At 45.6% G+C, this 27,365-nt stretch overlaps 2 protein-coding genes across 2 annotated transcripts in view; one reads left to right on the top strand and one right to left on the bottom strand.

Annotated features, from left to right (window-relative positions):
* msh4 (mutS homolog 4) overlaps nucleotides 1–11,370 on the top strand; it is a 110,262-nt gene extending 98,892 nt beyond the window's left edge. The window contains exons 20-21 of the mRNA XM_078219229.1: nucleotides 6,162–6,250; nucleotides 11,152–11,370. Coding sequence (XP_078075355.1) covers nucleotides 6,162–6,250; nucleotides 11,152–11,370 — 308 coding nt within the window. The remainder of the gene's footprint in view (nucleotides 1–6,161; nucleotides 6,251–11,151) is intronic.
* Nucleotides 11,371–12,546: 1,176 nt separating this feature from the next.
* On the bottom strand, nucleotides 12,547–19,094 carry LOC144497792 (ankyrin repeat and SOCS box protein 17-like). Its single transcript, XM_078219228.1, has 3 exons — nucleotides 18,706–19,094; nucleotides 14,790–15,069; nucleotides 12,547–12,753 (listed from the first exon to the last, which is right to left on the bottom strand). Exons 1-3 carry the CDS (start codon nucleotides 19,092–19,094, stop codon nucleotides 12,547–12,549), a joined length of 876 nt encoding a protein of 291 aa, XP_078075354.1.
* Nucleotides 19,095–27,365: the final 8,271 nt, after the last annotated feature.

Below are 27,365 nucleotides of genomic sequence, written 5' to 3'. Positions count from 1 at the left end.
GCGCTGTGAGGCAGCAGTGCTAACCACTGTGCCACCGTGCCACCCATAAATCCTTGTAACGTTTTAAACACCTCATTCAGTTCTTCCTTCAGTCTTGATTTGATTTGATTAATTATTGTCACATGTATTAGCATACAGTGGAAAGTATTTTTTTTGAGCACTCTCCAGACAAAGCATACCGTTCATAAAGAAGGAAATGAGAGAGTGCAGAATGCAGTGTTACAGTCATAGCTAGGGTGTAGAGAAAGATCAACTTAATGCAAGTTAAGTTCATTCAAAAGTCTGACAACAGCAGGGAAGAAGCTGTTCTTGAGTCGGTTGGTACACGACCTCAGACTTTTGTATCTTTTTCCCGATGGAAGAAGGTGGAAGAGAAAATTTCCGGGGCGAATGGGGTCCTTAATTATGCTGGCTGCCTTGCCGAGGCAGCGGGAAGTGTAGACAGAGTCAATGGATGGGAGGCTGGTTTGCATGATGGATTGGGCTACATTCACGACCTTTTGTAGTTCCTTGCGGTCCTGGACAGAGCAGGAGCCATACCAAGCTGTGATACAACCAGAAAGAATGCTTTCTATGGTGCATCTGTAAAAGTTGGTGAAAGTCGTAGCTGACATGCCAAATTCCCTTAGTCTTCTGAGAAAGTAGAGGCGTTGGTGGGCTTTCTTAACTATAGTGTCGTATGGGGGGACCAGGACAGGTTGTTGGTGACCTGGACACCTAAAAACTTGAAGCTCTTGACCCTCTCTACTATGTCCCCATTGATGTAGACAGGGGCATGTTCTCCTCTATGCTTCCTGAAGTCGATGACTATCTCCTTTGTTTTGTTGACATTGAGGTAGAGATTATTGTTGCTGCACCAGTTCATCAGATTCTCTATCTCATTCCTACACTCTGTCTCATCATTGTCTGAGATCCGACCCACTACGGTGGTGTCTCCTGTTACTCAAGGCACTAACAGGCAGAGTTTATGCATTCCTGACTTGTTTATTCGGTTCTTCAAAACTGAACTTTACTCTTACCGTTGATGAAAATTATTTTTTCAATTTAAACATGCACATACTTGACAGGGATTGATCTTACCCCCAGAATAACGTCATCTGATGCTGATGAATACCAAAAGCTCATTTGTCCTGGCATCACAATCAAGATAAATTAGAGTCATAGAGGTTTACAGCATGGAAACAGGCCCTTCGGCCCAACTTGTCTATGCCTCCCCCTTTTTTTAACCACCAATTGCACCCAATTGGTGGTTAACCACCAAATTAACCACCCAATTGCCCGCATTTGGCCCATATCCCTCCGTATTTATCTTACTCATGTAACTGTCTAAACACTTTTTAAAAGACAAAATTGTATCCACCTCTACCTGTATGTACCTGTACATACAGGTATGTACCTGTCAGGCAGGGAGGAAGCAGTCGTGTGAGGGAACCGTGGTTTACTAAGGAGGTTGAATCTCTTGTGAAGAGGAAGAAGGAGACTTATGTTAAGATGAGACGTGAAGGCTCAGTTAGGGCACTTGAGAGTTACATGTTAGCCAGGAAGGACCTAAAGAAAGAGTTAAGAAGAGCCAGGAGGGGACATGAGAAGTCTTTGGCAGGTAGCATCAAGGAAAACCCTAAAGCTTTCTATAGGTATGTCAGGAGTAAAAGAATGACTAGGGTAAGATTAGGGCCAGTCAAGGACAGTAGTGGGAAGTTGTGCGTGGAGTCTGAAGAGATAGGAGAGACACTAAATGAATATTTTTCATCAGTATTCACACAGGAGAGGGACAGCGTTGTCGAGGGGAGTACTGAGATGCAGGCTGTTGGACTGGACGGGATTGAGGTTTATAAGGAGGAGGTGTTAGCAATTCTGGAAAGGGTAAAAATAGATAAGTCCCCTGGGCCGGATGGGATTTATCCTAGGATTCTCTGGGAGGCTAGAGAGGAGATTGCAGAGCCTTTGGCTTTGATCTTTGTGTCATCATTGTCTACAGGAACAGTGCCAGCAGACTGGAGGATAGCAAATGTTGTCCCCTTGTACAAGAAGGGAAGTAGGGACAACCCTGGTAATTATAGACCAGTGAGCCTTACTTCTGGTGTGGGCAAAGTTTTGGAAAGGATTATAAGAGATAGGATTTATAATCACCTAGAAAGGAATAATTTGATTAGGGATAGTCAGCACGGTTTTGTGAAGGGTAGGTCATGCCTCACAAACCTTATTGAGTTCTTTGAGAAGGTGACCAAAGAGGTGGATGAGGGTAAAGCGGTTGATGTGGTGTATATGGATTTCAGCAAAGCGTTTGATAAGGTTCCCCATGGTAAGCTTTTGCAGAAAATACGGGCACATGGGATTGAGGGTGATTTAGTGGTTTGGATCAGGAATTGGCTAGCTGTAAGAAAACAAAGGGTGGTGGTTGATGGGAAATATTCATCCTGGAGTCCAGTTACTAGTGGTGTACCGCAAGGATCTGTTTTGGGGCCACTGCTGTTTGTCATTTTTATTAATGACCTGGATGAGGGCGTAGAAGGATGGATTAGTAAATTTGCGGATGACACTAAAGTTGGTGGAGTTGTAGACAGTGCGGAGGGAAGTGGCAGGTTACAGAGGGACATAGATAAGCTGCAGAGCTGGGCTGAGAGGTGGCAAATGGAGTTTAATGCGGAAAAGTGTGAGGTGATTCACTTTGGAAGGAGTAACAGGAATACAGAGTGCTGGGCTAATGGTAAGATACTTGGTAGTGTGGATGAACAGAGGGATCTGGGTGTTCATGTGCATAGATCCCTGAAAGTTGGCACCCAGGTTGATAGGGTTGTTAAGAAGGCGTACGGTGTGTTAGCTTTTATTGGTAGAGGGATTGAGTTTCGGAGCCAGGAGGTCATGCTGCAACTGTACAAAACTCTGGTGCGGCTGCACTTGGAGTATTGCGTACAGTTCTGGTCGCCGTATTATAGGAAAGATGTGGAAGCATTGGAAAGGGTGCAGAGGAGATTTACCAGGATGTTGCCTGGTATGGTGGGAAGATCGTATGAGGAAAGGCTGAGGGACTTCAGGTTGTTCTCGTCAGAGAGAAGAAGGTTAAGAGATGACTTAACAGAGGCATACAAGAACATAGAACATTACAGCGCAGTACAGGCCCTTCGGCCCTCGATGTTGCGCCGACCATTGAACATAGAACATAGAACATTACAGCGCAGAACAGGCCCTTCGGCCCACGATGTTGCACCGACCAGTTAAAAAAAAAACTGTGACCCTCCAACCTAAACCAATTTCTTTTCGTCCATGAACCTATCTACGGATCTCTTAAACGCCCCCAAACTAGGCGCATTTACTACTGATGCTGGCAGGGCATTCCAATCCCTCACCACCCTCTGGGTAAAGAACCTACCCCTGACATCGGTTCTATAACTACCCCCCCTCAATTTAAAGCCATGCCCCCTCGTGCTGGATTTCTCCATCAGAGGAAAAAGGCTATCACTATCCACCCTATCTAAACCTCTAATCATCTTATATGTTTCAATAAGATCCCCTCTTAGCCGCCGCCTTTCCAGCGAAAACAATCCCAAATCCCTCAGCCTCTCCTCATAGGATCTCCCCTCCATACCAGGCAACATCCTGGTAAACCTCCTCTGCACCCTCTCCAAAGCCTCCACATCCTTCCTGTAATGTGGGGACCAGAACTGCACACAGTACTCCAAGTGCGGCCGCACCAGAGTTGTGTACAGTTGCAACATAACGCTACGACTCCTAAATTCAATCCCCCTACCAATAAACGCCAAGACACCATATGCCTTCTTAACAACCTTATCTACTTGATTCCCAACTTTCAGGGATCTATGCACACATACACCTAGATCCCTCTGCTCCTCCACACTATTCAAAGTCCTCCCGTTAGCCCTATACTCAACACATCTGTTATTCCTACCAAAGTGAATTACCTCACACTTCTCCGCATTAAACTCCATCCGCCACCTCTCGGCCCAACTTTGCAACCTGTCTAAGTCTTCCTGCAAACTACGACACCCTTCCTCACTGTCTACCACACCACCGACTTTGGTGTCATCAGCAAATTTGCTAATCCACCCAACTATACCCTCATCCAGATCATTAATAAATATTACAAACAGCAGTGGCCCCAAAACAGATCCCTGAGGTACACCACTTGTAACCGCACTCCATGATGAATATTTACTATCAACCACCACCCTCTGTTTCCTATCCGCTAGCCAATTCCTGATCCAATTTCCTAGATCACCCCCAATCCCATACATCTGCATTTTCTGGAACCAATCTAAAGCCCCTCTAATCTACACTATTCCAATATCATCCATATGTTTATCCAATAACCACTTGAACGTTCTCAACGTTGACGAGTCCACTACTGCTGCAGGCAGGGCATTCCACGCCCTTACTACTCTCTGAGTAAAGAACCTACCTCTAACATCTGTCCTATATCTCTCACCCCTCAATTTAAAGCTATGTCCCCTCGTGCTAGCCAACACCATCCGAGGAAAAAGGCTCTCACTATCCATCCTATCTAATCCTCTGATCATCTTGTATGCCTCTATTAAGTCACCTCTTAACCTTCTTCTCTCTAACGAAAACAACCTCAAGCACCTCAGCCTTTCCTCATACGATTTTCCCGCCATACCAGGCAACATCCTGGTAAATCTCCTCTGCACCCTTTCCAACACTTCCACATCTTTCCTATAATACGGCAACCAGAACTGTACTCAATACTCCAAATGCGGCCGCACCAGAGTTTTGTACAGTTGCAGCATGACCTCCTGGCTCCGAAACTCAATCCCTCTACCAATAAAGGCTAACACACCGTATGCCTTCTTAACAACTCTATCAACCTGGTTGCCAACTTTCAGGGATCTATGCACATGGTCACCCAGATCCCTCTGTTCATCCACACTACCAAGTATCTTACCATTAGCCCAGTACTCTGTATTCCTGTTACTCCTTCCAAAGTGAATCACCTCACACTTTTCTGCATTAAACTGCATTTGCCACCTCTCAGCCCAGCTCTGCAGCCTATGTATGTCCCTCTGTAACCTGCCACTTCCCTCCACACTGTCTACAACTCCACTGACTTTAGTATCACCCGCAAATTTACTAATCCATCCTTCCACGCCCTCATCCAGGTCATTAATAAAAATGACAAACAGCAGTGGCCCCAAAACAGATCCCTGCGGCACACCACTAGTAACTGAACTCCAGGATGAATATTTCCCATCAACCACCACCCTTTGTTTTCTTACAGCTAGCCAATTCTTGATCCAAACCACTAAATCACCCTCAATCCCATGTGTCCGTATTTTCTGCAAAAGCTTACCATGGGGAACCTTATCAAATGCTTTGCTGAAATGATCAGAGGATTAGATAGGGTGGATAGTGAGAGCCTTTTTCCTCAGATGGTGATGGCTAACACGAGGGGACATAGCTTTAAATTGAGAGGTGATAAATATAGGACAGATGTTAGAGGTAGGTTCTTTACTCAGAGAGTAGTAAGGGCATGGAATGCCCTGCCTGCAGCAGTAGTGGACTCGTCAACATTATGAGCATTCAAATGGTTATTGGATAAACATATGGATGATATTGGAATAGTGTAGATTAGAGAGGTTTTAAATGGGTTTCACTGGTCGGCGCAACATCGAGGGTCGAAGGGCCTGTACTGCGCTGTATTGTTCTATGTTCTATGTTCTACGACTGCCTCTAGCAGCTTGTTCCAGACACTCACCATCCTCTGTGTGAAAAAATTGCCCCTCTGGACCCTTTTGTATCGCTCCCCTCTCACCTTAAACCTATGCCCTCTAGTTTTAGACTCCCCAACCTTTGTGACAGTTTTGACTGCAGCAGAAGAATTGGCCTGAATTTCATGTTTTGTTTTGGATGTCAAATTTAAAATTAGAAATATTGGGTATAGTGACCCGAGTTAGAATGGAAACCTAAACCAGTGTGAAGAAGAAATACGTATTTGGAATTGAATTCACAGCCAGTTACTTTAATCATAAAATTTATTTACTTCCTATTCCGTGTAATCCAGTACTTCTTGTAGTGTTTTTGTTTGTTCACTTTCTTGACCCATGAGGCCCACATGCTCTGAATATAAATGCTAGCTGCCGTACAATTCTCTTCTTGCTTAATGTCATGTATTTTTCCTTTTGCATTAGGTTTGAAAGCTGCTGAAGTTTCATCTCTTCCCCCATCGATTGTACTCGACGCTAAAGAAATCGCGTCTCAGATTACCAAACAAATATGGGTAAGTGTGATTAAAGCCAGGGGCTGGGATTTTCTAAACATTCATGCCAGCAGGATTCTCTGCTCCTGCTGTAGTGATGATGTGGAGATGCCGGCGTTGGACTGGGGTAAACACAGTAAGAAGTTTAACAACACCAGGTTAAAGTCCAACAGGTTTATTTGGTAGCAAAAGCCACACAAGCTTTCGAGGCTCTGAGCCCCTTCTTCAGGTGAGTGGGAATTCTGTTCACAAACAGAACTTATAAGACACAGACTCAATTTACATGAATAATGGTTGGAATGCGAATACTTACAACTAATCCAGTCTTTAAGAAACAAAACAATGGGAGTGGAGAGAGCATCAAGACAGGCTAAAAAGATGTGTATTGTCTCCAGACAAGACAGCCAGTGAAACTCTGCAGGTCCACGCAACTGTGGGAGTTACAAATAGTGTGACATAAATTCTGATTCTAGGATCGCATGATAAAGACTCAGGAGGAAAAAAGCAGAAATATTTATGTGAAATAGTGTGACATAAACCCAATATCCCGGTTGAGGCCGTCCTTGTGTGTGCGGAGCAGAAACTGATAGCCAGGTTCCGCACACACAAGGACGGCCTCAACCGGGATATTGGGTTTATGTCACACTATTTCACATAAATATTTCTGCTTTTTTCCTCCTGAGTCTTTATCATGCGATCCTAGAATCAGAATTTATGTCACACTATTTGTAACTCCCACAGTTGCGTGGACCTGCAGAGTTTCACTGGCTGTCTTGTCTGGAGACAATACACATCTTTTTAGCCTGTCTTGATGCTCTCTCCACTCCCATTGTTTTGTTTCTTAAAGACTGGATTAGTTGTAAGTATTCGCATTCCAACCATTATTCATGTAAATTGAGTCTGTGTCTTATAAGTTCTGTTTGTGAACAGAATTCCCACTCACCTGAAGAAGGGGCTCAGAGCCTCGAAAGCTTGTGTGGCTTTTGCTACCAAATAAACCTGTTGGACTTTAACCTGGTGTTGTTAAACTTCTTACTGCTGTAGTGAACAGAGATTTGGCTGAGCGTCAAATTTTACATCTTCGTTTGCAGCGGTGGTGGGGCGTGACCGGCCAAAATATTCCTGACATAGGCTGAAATTTTACCGGCCAGAATCATTGGCCTTGGGCGGGATCTTACGAGCCTCGGATGGGCGAGGCGGTAAAATTCCGGCAGTAGTGTTTCATGAATAGTCTGTCAGATGGAAAAATATAACACATCTTTTTTATCTAAAAGTTTTTTGCAATACTTGTAGAAATATGTATGCAGAAATCATTCTATGATCCTATTTGGGGTTACCAGCTCTGGTTGGATGTATTCACTGTCTAATCCCTAACTTCCAGCACATCCCTCACCATCCTGCCATTTTTTGCCTAAAACATCCCATCATTTCCCCTTTTAGTCGCCAAACAAGTCCATTGACATCCCACCTTCTCACACCCCCCCTCCCTCACCTCTCCCATTGCTCATTTACCAAGTCCACCTGAGTGACACCCCGCCCTCTCACTCTCGCCCCCATTGGTCATCCAACATGTCCATCCCAGTTACACCCTGCTCTCACATTCGGACCATTGGTCTCCCAACGTGTTTATCCTAGTGACACCTAACCTTCACAGTCCGCCTCCTTCCTCCCATCCCACCCCAATGGTCTCCCAATATGTCTATCATCATGCTGCATCACTTTCCAACATCCAGGTGTAAAGCGGATTGGGTGTTTCTCGTCACTGTCAATTTTCTTATCTCCAGTATTTTTACTAGTTGTAATTGAAAGTGTTCAAAAAAAATTATAATGTCGCTATCATTTTTTCCTGGACGTTGCTCACGCAGTATTCTGGAGTTACTAGCTCTGGTTGGATGTCTTCACGATCTAACTCCTAACCTCCAACACATCATGGAGGCTCCAGACTAATCATGGATGGTTGAGAATCTCTGATATTCTGGAGACTAATATACTTGGGTCAACAAAATTCATCTCCTTGGGCCTGCTTCTTCCGGCATCAGCAACAATAAGGAGCAGAAGTAGGCCGTTCGGCCCTTTACTATTCAATGAGATCATGACTGATCTCATAAAATAATCCTTAACTCCACTCTCCTGCCTCATCCCCATAACTGTTTAAAAATATCTCAATTGAAAATACTTAATGACCCAACCTCGGCAGCCTTCTGTGATAAAGAATTTTACAGCTAATGAAGTACTTTCTGAAGTGTAATCAATGTTTTTTGTAGGAGATGAACCAGAGAACCATAGAAAGATGATGGTGCAGAAAGAGGCCATTCAATCCATCGTGTCTGTGCTGGCCAAAAAGAGAAGAAAACAAACTAACTGCTCATTTTAATTTAATTTCCAGCACCTAGTCCATCGTCTTGCAGGCTACAACGCTTCAGATACAGGTCCAGGAAACCTTTTGAATGAGTTGAGCATTTCAGCTTCAACCATTAAGTTAGACAGTGAAATCTGAACTCCCACTACCCTCATCATGTCCCCACTGATCCTCCTACCTATCACCTTAAATCTATGCCCCCTGGTAATTGACTGCTCAGCTGGAGGAAACAATTCTTTCCTGTCTACCCTGTCTGTACCCCTCAATTTTGTACACCTTAGTTACATCACCCAATAGCCGGTACGGTAGCACAGTGGTTAGCACTGCTGCTTCACAGCTCCAGGGACCTGGGTTCAATTCCCGGCTTGGGTCACTGTCTGTGTGGAGTTTGCACATTCTCCTCGTGTCTGCGTGGGTTTCCTCCGGGTGCTCCGGTTTCCTCCCACAGTCCAAAGATGTGCGGGTTAGGTTGATTGGCCATGCTAAAAATTGCCCTTAGTGTCCTGAGATGCGTAGGTTAGAGGGATTAGTGGGTAAATATGTAGGGATATGGGGGTAGGGCCTGGGTGGGATTGTGGTTGGTGCAAACTCGATGGGCCGAATGGCCTCTTTCTGTACTGTAGGGTTTCTATGATTCTATGACAGCCAGCCCCCTTTGTTCTAAGGAAAACAACCCGAACCTATCCAACCTCTCCTCATAGCTGCAATTTTCCAGCCCTGGCAATACTCTTGTAACACTCCTCTGCACTCTCTCCAGAGCAATTATGTCCTTCCTGTAATTTGGTGGCCAGAACTCTACACAAAGCTCCGGCTGTGGCCTAACCAACATTTTATACAATTCCATCATTACATCCCTGCTTTTGTATTCAGTACTTCATTCTATAAAGGAAAACATTCCATATGGTTCCTTGACCAACTTAGTCCACCTGTCATACCTCTCTCAATATCTTTCCGTTTATTGTGTATTCCCTTGCTTTGTTTGCCTTCCCTGAATGCATCATCTCACAATTTTCCACATTGAATTTCATTTGCCACTTACCTGCCCACTCAACCAAACCATTGATATCATTCTGGAGTTGACGCTATCCTCTCCATCACCAACTATACGGCCATTTTTTGCATCATTTGCAAATTTCCTAATCATGCCACCCCCATTTACATTTAAATCATTAACATATACAACAGGCAGTAAAGGGCCCCAACACAGCCCTGTGGAACACTATTGGAAACTGTTCTCCATTTGCAAAAACCATCCATCAACAATTATTCTTTGTTTCCTATCACTGAGCCTATTTTGGATCCAATCTGCCACCTTCCCCTGTATCCCATGAGACCTCACTTCTCTGGTCAGTCTCCCAAGTGGGAGCTTGTCAAATGCCTTACTGAAATCCATGTAGACAACATCCACTGCACTATCCTCATCAATCCACCTTGTTAATTGCTGAAAAAATTCTATTAAGTTAGCAAGACATGATCCTTCCCTAAAGCAAGTTCATGATCCCTGATCAATCCATGCCTTTCTAAGTGGCAGTTTATCTTGTCGCAGAGTTGCCTCCAATAATTTGCCCACCACCAAAGTCAGACTGACTGGCCTATAGTTTTCTGGCCTACGCCTCGCACACTTTTTAAATAACGGTACAGCATTTTCAAACCTCCAACCTTCTAGTACTTTATCTGTATCTAGTGAGGATTGGAAAATGATCCTCAGAGCATCTGCTATTTCCTCTCTGACTTCCTTCAACGGCCCGAGCTACAATCCATCTGGCCCTGGTTATTTATCCACCTTAAAGGATGCCATTCCCTCCAGTACCTCTTCTCTCACTCTGCTTATTGTATCTAATTTCACATGGGAATTTCATTTACAGGATTTGGGCATCACTGGCTAGGCCAGTATTTATTGCCCATCCCTAATTGCCCTTGAGAAGGTGGTGGTAAGCTGCCTTCTTCAACCACTGCATTCCTGTGTAGATACACCCGTAGTCTGATAGGGAGTTGGTTCAACGTTTTTAACCCAGTGACATCAGTGATATATTTCCAAGTCAGGATGGTGATGGCTTGGAGGGGAACTTCCACATGATGGTGGTATTTCCATGTGTCTGCTGCCCTTGTCCTTCTTTGTAATGTAGGAAATGCAGCAGCCCATTGGTGCACAGCAAACTCCCAGAAGGAGCAATGTGATAATGACCATATTAAATGTTTGATGTTGATCGAGTGGTAAACATTGGCCAGAACATCTCTTCTTCAGATCCTGCCCTTTGTTCCTTTATGTCCACATGAGAGGGCAGGCAGGGCCTCGATTTAATGTCTTACCTGAAACATATGCCCCTCCAACAGTGCAGCATTCCCTTAGTACTGCACTCTGAATATTCACCTGGATTATGGATGCGAGTCTCTGGAGTTGGAATTGAATCCACATCTCTGCAACACAGAGGTGAGGTTGCTCCCTACTGAGCCATGGCCAGTAAAGGAGGTTGGTATGTTTTCCAATTGATAGGAGATCTTGTAAACTTGCCCAGTGATTCTGTGGTATAAGTCTGACTCTTTGCTTTTTGCTGAATTGCAGTGTAAACAGAAAAACACTGTTGAGTCTCTGCAGCAGAAAGCAATGCATCATCTGGCCACCAGACTGGTGCAGGCAGCAAGAAACTCATGCCTGGATCCAGATCGTTTGCGAATGTACCTAATGGGCCTCCGTAAAAGGTATGAAGCAGATTGCATCGCAGCCCAACAGTCTCCACAGACAGATACTTCCCCCTTAGAACAACTTGGCTCCAAACAGTAATGGAGTCGTTAGTAATGCGATGTTTGAAAGCATTGTTGTTACCTGAAGGAAGTATTGCCTATGCTTTGCTATTAAAGAAAAGGTGTTATTAATGTGTGGAGTGTTCAGTGACTTGTGGCAAGGAAGAGCGAGAATTGGGAGTTTCCACAAGTTGCTGGCAGATTTGTACCATTCCACTGAGAGCCTCGTAAGAATAACATCTCACGTTTAACTTTATCAAACTCACAGGGAGGTTGCTACATTTGTGTATTAGTTATCTGTTAAACTTGTTAAAGTCAGGACAGCTACTTAGCATCCTTTCAATGAGATTTATGTTCTGCCTTGTTACTTAACCTCTGGTTCAGAAGGAGAACAGTTGAAACTTGGGAGTTTCATTTCTGTAGGTAATAAATTGTTGTTGGAAACTTTATTTTTTTACCTTTCCTTTCTGCCTTCTGTCTCTATATTTAATCTTGTTTCCCCCTCCGTTTCTTTCTGCCCTTATTTTACTCTAATATACCTTAGTCCTTTCTCTTATAATTTCTCAATCTTTAAATTTCATTGGTCAGACTGGAGGCAGACTGTTGGTTTTGACATTCACAAGGGCCACAGATACCTCATTATCTTCACTGTACCATCGCCATCTCACACTGCAATCGAGTTGTGGTGCAAATTATACTTGAGCAGAACAATGAGGCAAAAAGTCTGAACAGGAAGCTCGACTCCGTTAATTCCCGGAATTTTACCAGTACGCCCGCCCCGATTCTGGGGGCGGGTGAGGCTCGGAGAACGGCATTCTCCATTGGCCTCGGACAGGATCGAATCAACCTCGGGCAGACGTGCCAGTAACATTCCACCCGAGAGTCTCGACTTGGGTACAAATTTAATTTATAAATGATTCATTTTTGAATTTTAACTGTAATTTCAGATTCTGTGAAAGGTTTGAAAACCTTTTCTAACTAGTTGGTAAGGGGAACAATAAAACAGTTGCAAAAATTGCTGGAAATTCTGCGTTTATTGCATGTTGTGAAGTGATAGAACACGACGTAAACGCTGTAATAATGAATCGGTTCTTTTTTCTCTCCTGAAGGGTCGGGGTTTCTTTTTTCTTCACTCTGTTGTCCCTGTCCCCAATCTGTTATAACAGGCTTGCAGCCAAGAGAGAGGTAGGTGGGGAGAAGGGAGATCTTTTCACCTTTATCTTTCCAAGTTCAAGTAATTCTGAAGTGATTTGGGTAGTGGCAGCAAGGATATTCCTCGAGGCAGCCTCGAGTTGGTTAGTAAGCAGCTTCTAATAGACATTCTGCAGAGGTGAAGGAGCTCGCAGGGCTCGTGATATCTTGTCACAGGAATGTAATCCAGCCAGTTAGAAATGAGAGGTTTCCGTCTAAAGTCAATATACGCCTGCAAACAGAAGCAAGGAGAATGTGTTACACTGATATCAGTATCCTTTATAGCCTTGATCCTTCTCTGTATTTTTCCCATTTATTTGCTCTCCTTCCCCTTCTTTCCTGAAGGTGCTTGAAATCGCCTTGATTTGAACATTATCCCCCTTGTATTCAAATATGACCTTGTTCTTTCCTCATCTCTGGAATCTTCTCCAGCCCCAGAACCCTTTCAGATCATGGTGCTTCTCCCATTCTGGCATCTTGAGGAATTCTAATTTTAATCATTGGTTGCCTGGGCCCTTAGGTTCTGAAATTTGCTCCGCTAAGCTTCTCTCTATTTCTCTCTCATTTAAGACCCTCCTTAAAACTTCCTCTTTGACCAAGCTTTTTGTTATCCACCCTAATGTAACCTTATTTGGTCTGATTTGCACTCTTGTGTAAAGGGCATCTTTTACTGTGTTAAAGGCACTACATAAATGTAACTTTTCATCTATTCTGGAGGAATGGTCCTGAGACAGTTGGGCTGGAATTTTACTGCCCTGCCCACCAAGGTGTGTTGACCTCGGGCGGGATTTTATGGTTTCGGGATGAGCGAGGCGGTAAAATCCTGCCCTTGATGTTCTCTGGTACCTAGCTGATACCTGTATCTGGGTTCCCCTCTCTCCATGTCTTCCCCCTACCCAATAGCACTGTGAGTGCACCTGTACCATAAGGATTGCAATGATTTAAGGCAGTGTCTCACCATCTTCTCAAGGACAATCAGGGATGGACAATAAATGCTGGACTTGCCAGCAATGCAGATATCCCATTCTCTCCCTGCATGTATGTACCTCTGTTTCTCCCTCTCCTCCTTCCTAGGTTATGATATCAGGGATGAGGGACTTTTGTTACGTGAGATTAAAGAAACTGGTATTCTCCCTTGAACAGTGGCAATTACAGGGATATTAAATCGATGTGTTCAGAATGTTGAAGACTTTAGTTTGAATAGCTAGAGAACTGATTTTCTGGTAAGTGCATCATTAATCAAATCTAAAACATGGGCAAAAGAGCTAGAGGAAATGAGAAGAAGCACAGGATTCTTAAAATCTGGATGGCAGTCTCTGAGCAGGGGTAGGAACTTTCAAAAGGACTTGAAGATGACTAATTTGCAGAGTTATGTGGGGGACAATGCTGGGGTGTGGAACTACATTGGACAAAACCAGTCTGGGCGTGAGGGGCTGAATTACCTTCGGAGCTAGATAATTCCACGCTTCTAAATACATCAATGGGACACTGAGCTTTTACTATCAAATCTAAAGCAGAGAGAATGCAGCCCTGATGTTCTTCCCTCTTCTCGCTGGAAAGGAATGCTCCAATCTGGTCCGGAATGGGAATCTTAGTTAAAAAGGGCTAGTGAAAGGCTTCCTTCAACACAAACTGTGTGGTGCCCCCAGATAAAGATAGGCTGGGACTTCCTATTTGGGTCCTTGTTCTCCCTTAGTTCTGTACAATTAGAACACAATATCTGCCACTTCCGTCTACCCATCCCGCCCCTTTGAGAGAAGCTCTGGAATTCCCTGGGCACTATAATTCCCTCTACACTACATCTAGGAACTAAGCATTCTCCATGTGCACAGGAGAGAACCATCTGGCAAGTAACAACAACAAGAGTTTGCATTTCTGTAGTGGCTACAACATTGTTGAATGTTCCAATGTGTAGCCAGAGCATTATCCCGCAAACTTTGACATACGGTGACATTAAAATGACAGGTAACCAAAAGCTTGGTCAAAGAGGTGAGCTTTAATAAATGTCTTCAAGGAGCAGAGGGGCCTGGGAAAGAATTCCGGAGTTTATGGCCCAGGCATTTGAAGTCACGGCTGCCAATGGCGGAACAATGGAAATTAGCCGTGTACGAAAGTTGGAGAAGGGCCAGAGATTTTGGCGATTATAGGGAATGGAAGAGATTACGGAGGAGAGTGAGCAAGGCGTTTGGCATGTAAAGAAGCAAAGATATTAACTCCAAACAAAAAATGAGTCTTTGTATTTCTTGCACGGCCGCCAGCAGAACGTACCTTAATATGTGTGACATGTATTCGACACATCACTCTAACGCATAAACTGAGACACAGTTTTGCCTCCTCTATTGTTTGTGTTGACTCAAGGTCATGCACCCTTCCTATTGATGTTGGATAGAAGAGAATGATGAGGACTGTGGACATGGGACTTTCCTCCCTCTCTAGTATCCCATACTGGAGTAAAATCTTCAGAATGTCTGACTGCCTGTTTTGAGCTACAAACTGTAAAGGGGTCACACCCCTCAATGGGCTTGGATTGTACACTGGTGTGAAGGTTCTGAAACGCAAACAGGAAATTCAGAGACCCATTTAATAACAACATGTTAAAAGTAGCTTCTACTATAATTTATAATTTGTTTCATAATTTAAAAAAAAATAACGCTTGCTTGTTATTCAAATGCGCAGGACTCAAATGAACATTGATACACAGAGTATTGAATGTTATGATAGCTTTTGCATTTAAAGTTCTGCCATTTATTGTAATTTTGAAAGCCAAGCAAAAAGGGGGGAATTATCTGCTGCATAGTTTTATTATGCAAGATTTATTCATTTTGACTTACTTGAATTCCTGAGTTGCAGACATGAGATAACCAGGAGATTATAATAAATAACAGGACCAGTTGCATTCTAAAGCACATTCCATAGCAAAATGTCCCAAGGCACTTTACAGGGGTGAATGCCACATCAAATTTGACACCAAGCCATATGGGGAAGCATTAGGACAAGTGACCCAGATCTTGGTCAAAGAGGTAGGTTTAAAGGAGAACTTTAGAGAGGACAGAGAGGTTTAGGGAGGAAATTCTGCAGCTTGGAGTCAAGGCATGGATGAACACCACAATGACAGTTCATGTATTTTGTTGTTGAAATCACACCATTTATTGCCATTGCGAAAACCATGTATAAAGGGGAATATTTTCTCATGAAAGTTCTGTTCATGGTCTTCTGAATTTCTGACTAGAGCTCATGGCAGATGCAACAATAAGGAAGTTTGAGGTAGAGCTCCGCTGTCACTTTGATTGGCAGCAGTAAGTCAGTTGGGCTGCTTCACTGGAAAGGTTTGAGAGGGAGACGATGTCTCCACTTGTGAGAGAGACCAGAAATAGGAGTTATGAAAGTAAAACTGTCACTAATAAATCCAGCAGTGAATTCAGGAGAAACGTCTTTCTTCAGAAAGTGGTGGGCATATGGAAGTTGCTCTCACAGGGAGTGGTTGAGGGAAATAACAGATGTATTTAAAGGGTTTAGACAGAGTAAATAAAGAGAAATTGTTTCCAGACGCAGATGGATTGGTAAACAGAGGACACAGGTTTAAGGTAATTGGTAAAAGAACCAGAGGCAACATGAAGAAACACTTTTTATGCAGCGATAAGTGTTATGAGCTGCAATACCATAAGGGCAGTGGAAGCAGATTCAAGAATAACTCCCAAATGTGGAGACTTATGAGGAAAGAGCAAGGGAGGAACAGATTTGGCAGCTCTTACAAAAAGCCAGCACAGGCACGATGGGCTGGTACATTCAGGTCACCACTGTGCTGTATCATTCTGCAACTTGCTTTTGGTTTAAAGAGTGCCAGGGAGAGGAGGAAGGAGGATCCCTCGGAGTGTATGTGACTTCCTTCCTGAACTGTGTGTGTCAGCTGTGCAATAGGCCTGTAAGAACGTGTTTGGAGAGCTCTCAGTTGGGCAGAGGTATTCCGGCTGGAGACAGGCTGTCTGGAAGAGAAAACAACAGCTATGTTCTGAGCCGTGGAACAAACAGCAAATTGAATCTCTCATTGTGGGGTTTAATCGTGTTTGGAATAGTTCCAGTGGGGTTTCTTTTTGTTGCAATGCTCCAAACTCTCAGTGTCACAAATAAAACTGCAAGCTAATATTTATTTTCTGTTCAAAACTCAGGTGATCAATAAAATAACAGCAACTTGCATTTATATAGCACCCATAACTTAGGAAAATGAAGTGCCTCGCAGGAGTGTAATACTGAACCATTATGCATAATTAACCATTATGCAGTAAAATATAATTAAAGCACACTCAGCATTAACATTATGGCCAGATGCAGACTGTGGTATGAGCGATGGCTCAGTGAGTGGCCCTCAGTTGTCAGAAGGTTATGCGTTGAAGTCTTAGAACTGAGCATGAAAATCTATACTGATGCTCCAGTGTAGTTATTTAGAGAGTGCTGCCATGTCTGAAGGGTTACCTTTAGGATGGGATGTTAAACCGATGCCTCATTTGCCCTCTCGGGTGGATGCAGAAGACCCCCACAACCATTATTTTGAAAAAAGAGCAGGAGAGCTCTCCCCCAGTGTCGCGATCAATATTTATCCCTTTATCTGATCATTACCACATTGCGATTTGTGGGAACTTCCAGTGTGCAAATTGCTGCATTTCCTACATTACGTGGATGTGGAGATGCCGGCATTGGATGGGGGATAACACAGTAAGAAGTCTCACAACACCAGGTTAAAGTCCAACAGGTTTATTTGGTAGCAAACGCCACTAGCTTTCGGAGCGTGCTGCTCCTTCGTCAGGTGGAGTGGGAGATGTGCTCACAAACAGGGCATGCAGAGACACAAACTCAATTTACAGAATAATGATTGGAATGCTAATCAAACTAATCAATGCTAATACAGCTAATCAAGTCTTAAAGGTACAGACAACGTGAGTGGAGAGAGCATTAAGCACAGGTTAAAGAGATGTGTATTGTCTCCAGACAGGACAGCTAGTGAGATTTTGCAAGTCCAGGCAAGTTGTGGGTTTAACAGATAGTGTGACATGAACCCAAGATCCCGGTTGAGGTCGTCCTCATGTGTGCGGAACTTGGCTATCAGTTTCTGCTCAGCGACCCTGCAGTGTCATGTGTCATGAAGGCCGCCTTGGAGAACGCTTACCCGAAGGTCAGAGGCTGAATGCCCGTGGCCGCTGAAGTGCTCCCCAACAGGAAGAGAACAGTCTTGCCTAGTGATTGTCGAGCGGTGTTCATTCATCCGTTGTCGTAGCGTCTGCATGGTTTCCCCAATGTACCATGCCTCCGGACACGGATGCCATCATCTCACGTGAGAACACCATCCACCAGGTACACAGTACATACTCTTGCAACTCGGCCAACGTTCTCTACCTGATACGCTGCAGGAAAGGATGTCCCGAGGCATGGTACATTGGGGAGACCATGCAGATGCTATGACAACGGATGAATGAACACCACTCGACAATCACCAGGCAAGACTGTTCTCTTCCTGTTGGGGAGCACTTCAGCGGTCACGGGCATTCAGCCTCTGATATTCGGGTAAGCGTTCTCCAAGGCGGCATTCACGATACACGACACCGCAGGGTCGCTGAGCAGAAACTGATAGCCAAGTTCCGCACACATGAGGACAACCTCAACCAGGAACTTGGGTTCATGTCACACTATCTGTAACCCCCACAACTTGCCTGGACTTGCAAAATCTCACTAGCTCTCCTGTCTGGAGACAATACACATCTCTTTAACCTGTGCTTAATGCTCTCTCCACTCACATTGTCTGTGCCTTTAAGACTTGATTAGCTGTATTAGCATTGATTAGCTTGATTAGCATTCCAATCATTATTCTGTAAATTGAGTTTGTGTCTCTGTATACCGTTTGTGAGCACATCTCCCACTCCACCTGATGAAGGAGCAGCGCCCTGAAAGCTAGTGGCATTTGCTACCAAATAAACCTGTTGGACTTTAACCTGGTGTTGTGAGACTTCTTACTGTGTTTCCTACATTACAACAGTGATTGCACTTTAGTAAAGTACTCAGTTAGCTACAAAGCACTTTCAGATGATGTTAAGGGGCAGCAGCACGGTGGCACAGTGGTCAGCACTGCTGCCTCACAGATGTGAATTGTTGGATGGAAATTAGCACACATTTTCAGCAATTCCCAGTAAATTACCTCCAGATCAATCCCAGCTGGTTTCCCCTATCTCCGAGAAAGCTGATGGTTCTCTCCAGTAGTTTTTGCACCAACAGGGGGCTGACCTTTCGGGCAAACAGCCAGTACAGGATGGTGTTGATGCAGATCTCTGTGAACTCCAAGTAAAAGCTGAGGCTCCTCTTGTCGCGGGGCCGGTGGATAAAAACGATGTAATCGGAGAGGAGGGAATCGAAACCCGGCGCGTCGACGTGGCGAAGGACATGCGACAAGGTGTGGTAAATGCGTGGCTCCCAGTTGCGGTACACCGGACCCAGTAACCTCTTGACTGCCACTTTCTCCAGCAGCTCCCCAAACACTGTCTCTCGCACTTCCAGCCCTCTACAGCACCTTTCAGCGTCGTCAGACATGCCCCTCCAGGACACACGCAGGAAGTAGGGTCTTAGCACCGAGTCTCCTCTCACTGCAGGCAACAGGACCCCCCGGCTTCATAAAAAGCCTCAAACCAACTGTGACATCTTTCTTTGTTACATAACCTGGACCTTGACATAGTTCAAGTGACATCACAAAATATCCTAAAAGCACCTCAAACTCATGAATGGGTTTGATAGGGTAGATGCTGGAAAAATATTTTCACTTGTGGGTGTGAGATCTGAAAACTAAGGCATACAATATTACAAGATTATCACTAATAAATCCAAAGGTGAATTCAGGAGAAAATTCTTTACCCAGAAAGTGGTGAGAATATGATGCTCATTCCCACAGAAGTAGCTGAGGTGAACAGTATTTAAGATGGTACGTACATGAGGGAGAAAGGAATAGAAGGAAATGCCAATGGGCTTTGATGAAGTATGGAAGGATGCGTGAGTGGAACCTAAACCCCAGCTTGGGAGTGTTACACCTAAGTGGCTGTTTCAGTGCTGAGTGTCATTTGTAATTGCTTTTAATGGTGTGCAGACAGTTCCTGGGATTGGGTTTCTCACATCTACCTTTCCTTTCCATGTGTTCCTCTCATTTTGGGGCTGTAATTTGCAAAAGCAATGTTTTAATTCCCTTTCCCTAGCCATTTTCCTCATATTGAGAAGGGCAGATAAGATCGTAACACCATGAACTATTGTGGCAGTAGTGTGTGGCAGCAAAACAAACACCTTTCGGAAATCCAAAAATACTACATCTGCTGGTTCCCTTTCTCCATCCTGTTTGTCACATCCTCAAAGAACTCTTAATAAAATTGTCAAACATCATAGAATCCCACAGTGCAGAAGGAGGCCATTCGGCCCATCGAGTCTGCACCGACAACAATCCCACCCAGGCCCTATCCCCGTAATCCTGCCTATTTACCCCACTAATCCCTCTTACTACTCATCCTGGGACACTAAGGGTCAATTTAGCATGGCCAAAGCACCTGACCCGCACATCTTTGGACTGTGGGGGGAAACCGGAGCACCCGGAGGAAACCCACACAGACATGGAGAGAATGTGCAAACTCCGCACAGTGACCCAAACTGGGAATCGAACTCAGATCCCTGGAGCTGCGAGACAGCACTGCTAACCATTGTGCCACCCAAATGATTTCCCTTTCACAAAACCATGTTGACACTACCTGACTATTGTAATTTTCCAAATGTCCTGTTACTACCTAATTAGTAATGGATTCTAATATTTTCCCAATGACAGTTGTTAGACTACCTGGCCTATAATTTCCTGCTTTCTGTCTTCCACCAGGCTTGAACAGAGGTGTTATATATTGTGGTTATCCACTGGGACCTTTCAAGAATCCAGGGAATTTTGGAAGATCACAGCCAATGCATCCACTATCTCTGTAGCCATTTCCTTTACAACTCCAGGGTGCTGCTCCCTATCAGGCCCAGGGGACCCCTCAGCCTTTAATCACATTAGTTTTCCGACACCTTTCCTCTAGTGATCATGAGCATTTTAAGTCTCTCCCTCCCTCCCTTTTCCCTCTTGGATTTTCGACTGTTCTTCGGATGTTTTTTGTGCCTTCAACTTTGAAGATAGGTACAAATATTTGTTAAAAATCTCTGCTGTTTTCCTTGATTTCTGTTTTTAATTTCTCAGTTTTACCCTTGCAGGGATCAACGTTCACTTTAGCAACTTTCTTCCTTTTATATATTTTTGTAGAAGCTCTTGCTGTCTGTCTTTATATTCTTGTTACTTTTCTCTTAAATGCCAATTTCTCCATCTATTAGTTTTTTTAGTTGCCCTCTACTGGTTTCTAAAATTTTCTGGACTATCACTATCTTTGCAGCATTGTACATGTTTTCTTTCAATTTGATACCATTCATAATTTCCTTAGTTAGTCCTGGATGGTGTATCTTGCTCATAGTCTTTCTCACTGAATATATATTCTTTGAGGTGTCTGCCAGTGATTCTTTAACCTATTCTCGATTCCACTAACTTGGTCTTCATACACTTGTAATTGGCTTTAATCATAGAATCGCTATAGTGCAGAAGGAGGTCATTCGGCCCATTCTGCACCGATGACAATCCCACCCAGGCCCTATCCCTGTAACCCCATATATTTACCCTGCTAATCCCCCTGACACTAAGGGACAATTTTGCATGGCCAATCAACCTAAGCTGCACATCTTTGGACTGTGGGAGGAAACCGGAGCAAACCCAAGCAGACACGGGGAGAATGAACAAACTCCATATGGACAGTGACCCAAGGCCGGAATTGAACCTGGGTCCCTGGTGCTGTGAGGCAGCAGTGCTAACCACTGTGCCACAATCCCACCCTTTTAAGACAATAGTTTTAGACCTAAATTTCTCATCCTCAAACTGAAATTGAAATTCTATCATGTTACAATCACTCTTACCTAGAGGATCCTATACAACACGATCATGAATTAATTTGAGACATTCAAGAAGATATGAGGTGATTATTTGAATAGAAACAATGTGCAAAGATATGGGAAAAAGGCAGGAAAATGGCACTAAATCATAATGCTCATTTGGAGAGCTGGCCCAGACACTGATGGGCCAAACAGCCTCATTCTGCACTGGAGCAATTCTATGATTCTGTGTCACATTACACGTTTCCTGGTTTAAAGTAGCCTGTTTTCTGGTTGCTTCCAGAACATGTTCTAAGAAACTGTCCCGTATAAACTATGAACTCATCTTCCAGGATACTTCTGCTAATTTGATTCATCCAATCTATCTAATGCTTGAAATCTTTCAAACATAAAAAATTAGGAGCAGGCGTAGGCCACTCAGCCCCTTGGGCCTGCTCCGCCATTCAATAAAATCATGGCTGGTCTGATTGGGACCTCTACTCCACACTCCCACCTATCCCTACTACCCTTTCAGCCTCTTACTGTATCTTTCTTAAAATGCCCCATTATTTCTTGTCCTCGTGTAACCACTGTCAGGGGGCCGATAAATCACTCCCACCAGTGACGTCTTTCCTTTGCTATTTTGTACCTCCACCCAAACTGATTTTACGTTTTGATCCTCCAATTTTTTCACTAGTGTCCTGATATCATCCATTATCAACAGAGCCATTACACTCACTGAGACCTGCTCTTGTAGCACAGTATTTCTGTGGCTAGTCTAGTTTTGTTTCTGATCAATGGTAACCCCCAGGATGTTGATGGTTGGGGATCTTGAGTCAGTACTGAGTTCCTCAGGACAGTGTCCCAGACCTAAATATTTTCAACTGCTTCATCAATGGCCTTCCTTTCATCAGAAGGTTAGAAGTGGGCATGCTTACAGGTGACTACACACCATTCAGCACCATTTGTGACTCCTCAGATACTGAAGCAATCCGTGTCCAAATGCAGCAAGGCCTGGACAGTTTCATAACACAAGTCCTTCATCCCTGGAATCAATCCAGTAAATCTTCCCTGAACTGCCTCCAATGCATTTACATCCTTCCTCAAGTAAGGGGACCAAAACTGTGCACAGTACTCCAGATGCGGTCCCACTCCCACTCAATGTTCCTCTCCAGCCCAGAGATGTCCTTAAGCCTGGTATTGGGGCCAGCAACACAGCCTTTGGGACTCTCACTCTCAGCTGCAGAGGACAGTATCTATTGCTGTAATTATACTGCTCCCCACTACAACTGCATTCCTTTTTGCTTCCCTGACTTTGTAAAGGGTGCCACGATCAGTTTGTTCATCCTCCCTGCAGTCCCTGCATGAGTTGCAAGAATCTTTAACCTGATGTCCTGGCTGACTGTTTTCCACTGTTACCTTCTGGATCCCCATATTTGCTTCACTCGTAGGTCCCTGACCACAGACCAAATCTGGAATGTGGAGCCTTAGGGGTGTGACTCTCTGAATCATAGAATAGAATTATAGAATCCCTACAGTGCAAAGGTGGCCGTTCAGCTCATTGAGTCTGCACCGATAACAATCCCACCCAGGCCCTATCCCCGTAACCCCACACCTGATGGAACAAAGTGCCCAGGTAACTGCCTCTGTCCCTGCTGCATCTCAATAACAGAAGCACAGACTCCAGCTCATCAACTTGGAGCTGATGTTCCTTGTGCTGTGGATACATATTGCAGATATAGGCCGCGATTCTCCCGAAAGTGCTGAATTAGCGGGAAAACGGTTCTAGATCCCGACTGCTTTGTCAGTTCAGCTTTTCACCTGAATCTCCACACTCTGGGACTTCTGCAGAAGTCCCAGTCATGAATATCATTAAAAACCCAGGGAGTGGGAGTTTTGCGCCGGAGTTTGACAGTTCTGGAACTCTGCACATGCGCAGTGGTCCCGATCTGTCAGCCTTCCCATTTGCTGACAGCTCGATTGCTGGCCAGCCCGGGACCCCCGCAGTGCTGCCCCTCCAGCCACCCCCCATGGCCTGATCGTGGCCCCCACAACTATTCCTGGGCCAGCCCTGACACTCCCCCCCCCCGTCCCGGAGTGCCCTGATATCCTGCCCACCCCCCCAATCAGTGGCGATCCCCCTACTCCCCCCCCCACCTCAGCAGATCCCCTCCCCCGCTGACTCCCCTGGGGTCAGACCCCCCCTCGGAGACAGACCCCTCGCTGGAAGACCACTCCCCCGCCCCCCAGCCCGCCCCAATTGCTGCCCTCCCTCCATCCCAGACCGATCCTGTCTGCAGAGTGGCAGTGGGACCCCCCCACCCCCACTGATCACCCCTAGGCCCCGCCCACAATAGGCCTCACCCCCTTTACACTGCCCGATGCCTGGTGGGCAGTGCCAAGATGCCCCCTGGGCATGGGCACTTTGCCCCTTGGGCAGTGCCAGGGGGTACAGGCTGGCACTGCCAGGGTGCCCATGCCTGGGGGCACCATCCCCCTGCCACCCAACCCCCAGGGGGGCCCCGATTGCCCCCCCTCATTCTGGTGGGTCTCCCACTAGTTCCCCGAATATGGGGAGCGAGTCTAAACCCTGCCGGAATGAATTACTCCTGGCGGGTGGGAGATTCAATCAGGACCGGTAGTTCCCGATAATTAGAGTTAAACAACATTTAAACCATATTAAAAATAGATTCAAATTACTTACCTGTCTTCCGCCGCTTTCCAGTGTGGTCTGACCGGCGACGGTTCACCGGCTCTGGGAGATGCGCATGCCTTCCTGGCGCACGTGCAAATCCCGGAACAAGGCCGGCAACGCACATCTCCCATCCCAACCCGCCAGAAAGGTTGCGGGTCAAGACGGGAGAATCGCGGCCATAATTGCTGGTATCCACCAAATCCTAATTGCTGCAGCTACAACGCATCATCTACCCTGCCACCCTTACTGTGTCCAACTGATTAGGTTTCAAGTTTAGAAATAACACTCCCCCGTTGTCTACAGTTGTAAGAAGTCTCACAACACCAGGTTAAAGTCCAACAGGTTGATTTGGCAGCACTAGCTTTCGGAGCCTCAAGCTCCTTCTTCAGGTGAGTGAGGACTGTGTTCACAAACAGGGCATTAAAAACCCTGGGAGCAGGGCCTATTTGCGCCGGAGTTTGACAGTTCTGGAACTCTACGCATGCGCAGTGGTCTCGATCTGTCAGCCTCCCCATTTGCTGACAGCTCGATTGCTAGCCAGCCCGGGACCCCTGCAGTGCTGCCACTCCAGCACCCCCCCCCCCCGACCCCATGGCCCGATCGTGGCCCCACAACAATTCCTGACCCCGCCTCCATCCTGGAGCGTCCCGATGTCCAGCCCATCCCCCCCGATCAGTGGCGATCCCCCCACCCCCCTCACCTCGGCAGACCCTCCCCCGCTGACTCCCCTGGGCTCAGATGTCAGACGACTATGTTTATCATGCCCTCTTTGTGAACACAAGCCTTCACTCACCTGAAGAAGGAGCTTGAGGCTCCGAAAGCTAGTGCTGCCAAATAAACCTGTTGGACTTTAACCTGGTGTTGTGAGACTTCTTACTGTGCTTACCCCAGTCCAACGCCGGCATCTCCACATCATGTCTACAGTTGTACCAGGTACTTTAGTTAAGTGGTGAATTTAATACAGTACTTATATCTCCCATACCCATTTAAATTACTGCCCACATTTACAGGGATAAAATCTTTTCAAACTCACCAATCACTGAATTAAAATCCTGAACACTCGCCAGCGGCCGGAGGCTGAAAATTATTTTTTATTCATTCGTGGGACATGGCTGGCCAGCATTTATTGGCTATCCCGAAATAATGATATAATAAACAGCACCGCCATCCACTGCACTGAACTCTCACCTGCACCAAATTTCCAAGTTGGCAGACATATCGTGTAGCACTCTGACCTCCTCACACCCTCAAAATATCAAAACCTGTCTCACACCCAAGTTACAACAGCTAATTCATTTCCTGCTACAATAACTAAAACCTCTCCACTTTAAGTTTTTTTAAATGTATTTGTCCACGGGATGTGGGTGTCGTTGGCTGGACCAGCATTTATAGCCCATCCCTAATCAACCTTCAACTGAGTGGCTCACTCAGCCATTTCATTTCAGAGGGCATTTAAGAATCAACCACATTGCTGTGGATCTGGAGTTACAAGAAGGCCAGAACAGGTAAGGATGGCAGATTTCCTTCCCTAAAGGGATATTTGTGAACCACATGGGTTTTTTACAACAATCAACAATGGTTTCATGTCATCGGTAGATTCTTAATTCCAGATTTTTTTTTTACTGAATTCAAATTTCACCATCTGCTGTGGTGGGATTTGAATCCGGGTCCCCAGAGCATTATCCTGGCTCTCCAGATTACTAGTCCAGTGACAATGTCACTACGCCATCAGCTCCCCTTAATTTGATTGTTAGATACCAGACAGTTTGTGTTAACTTGGCTCCTTAACTAGCTTGCAGTTTTAAAGTGGAAAGTCAGGGTCTGACGACAATCTAAATGATAGCTCGAGAAAAACTTATCGGAGAGTTTTCCACCTGAACCACATTCCCAAGTCACACTGTGTGGTCCTGCACTCCGCGTTGTCACATTCCTGGGCTCAATGCCTCCAGCCTGAAGTGACCTCAACTTGGAGGTTGCCGTGATGGTCACTACCCATCAACCATTGTGTTAGTAAGCAGAACTAGAGGTAAAGTCATAGCAAGAGACTGTGATCAGCTGACTGGATGTCCCAGGGTGCAGTGCAATCTTAGCTGTTGACCGATTGGGGTGTTCTATGTGCATGCTGCATTGTGGGGAAGCAGAGTTGCCATTGCCAGGTCTGGTTTAGTGACTGCTGGAGGCTGCAGAGCTTCCCCCAGGGAGACATGCTGTCCTGTCCAGCCCGACTATCTCCTGTCTGGGGTGACAGAGGATCTCAGGTCCCAGAGCCAGGTTTATTCTGCTGCATCAGGGTGGTTATAAAAGCATCGATTTGGAGCTGGAGCAGGCTCTGGATGTCCCTCTGGTGCAGCCTGAGGTCAGCCGGCTGCTTGTAGCTCAGAACCATCTGGTGGAGGAGGCAAGCTTTCTCCCGCTTGGACATGACCACGCGGACACTGCCGCTGTCCTTGGGCCCCACCATTGCCAACGGCACATCAGCAGCCAGCTGGCGCCGCCACTGTGAGCTCCTCCTTGGGGCACTGGGGCCTGTCCAGATCCTGTCCACCTCTCCAGGACACCTGGCCAGATCCTTCTGTCCCAGGTTTCTAGCAGAACAAAAACGAGGGACAGTGGGCAAGACTTTGGGTGAATGGGAAGGAGATGAGTGGCTCCTAATCAAAGGGGACCTTAGCACTGGCTGCCTGGTGAATGTAGGTGCGTAACTGGCACAGGGAGATGACTTGTGAGCTTTCTCTCTGGCTGAACAGTGGTCAATGACCGGAATACAATGGTCACTCAATGTCTTCCCCTCACTGGTAAAAGACTCCTGGGATCTAGTGCAGTCCGCAGACAGTTTGAGTTGGGATTTAGTGCTTGGCCCTGCCTCCCTATCCTTAGGCCCATCACTGACTGATTTACAACAGAGCTCATTGCTATTGAGCAGTAATGTTCTAGCCCCAGAGCTTGACTTGTACTCTCTGTCTTCACAGCAGTCGGTGCTGGATTTCTGATGACTCCTGCAGTCTAGAGATAAGGGAACTCTGTCCGGTACAGACACCAGAGAGCCCGCCAATGTGTCCCTGCAGAATTCTAACCGCTTTGCTTCGAGCTCCAATCTTTCCTCCCTGTGGAGCGGCGGTTTCAGACTGGAATGGGCTTTATTTCTGCTACTCAGCCGCCCATCTCCTGCTTTCCCAGTCTTCCTGCTCGCT

This window comes from Mustelus asterias, chromosome 8 (genome assembly GCF_964213995.1).
Source record: "Mustelus asterias chromosome 8, sMusAst1.hap1.1, whole genome shotgun sequence".
Lineage (NCBI taxonomy): Eukaryota > Metazoa > Chordata > Chondrichthyes > Carcharhiniformes > Triakidae > Mustelus > Mustelus asterias.
The sequence above is the reverse complement of the archived record's forward strand: the minus strand, read 5'-3'. Positions and strand labels throughout refer to the sequence as shown.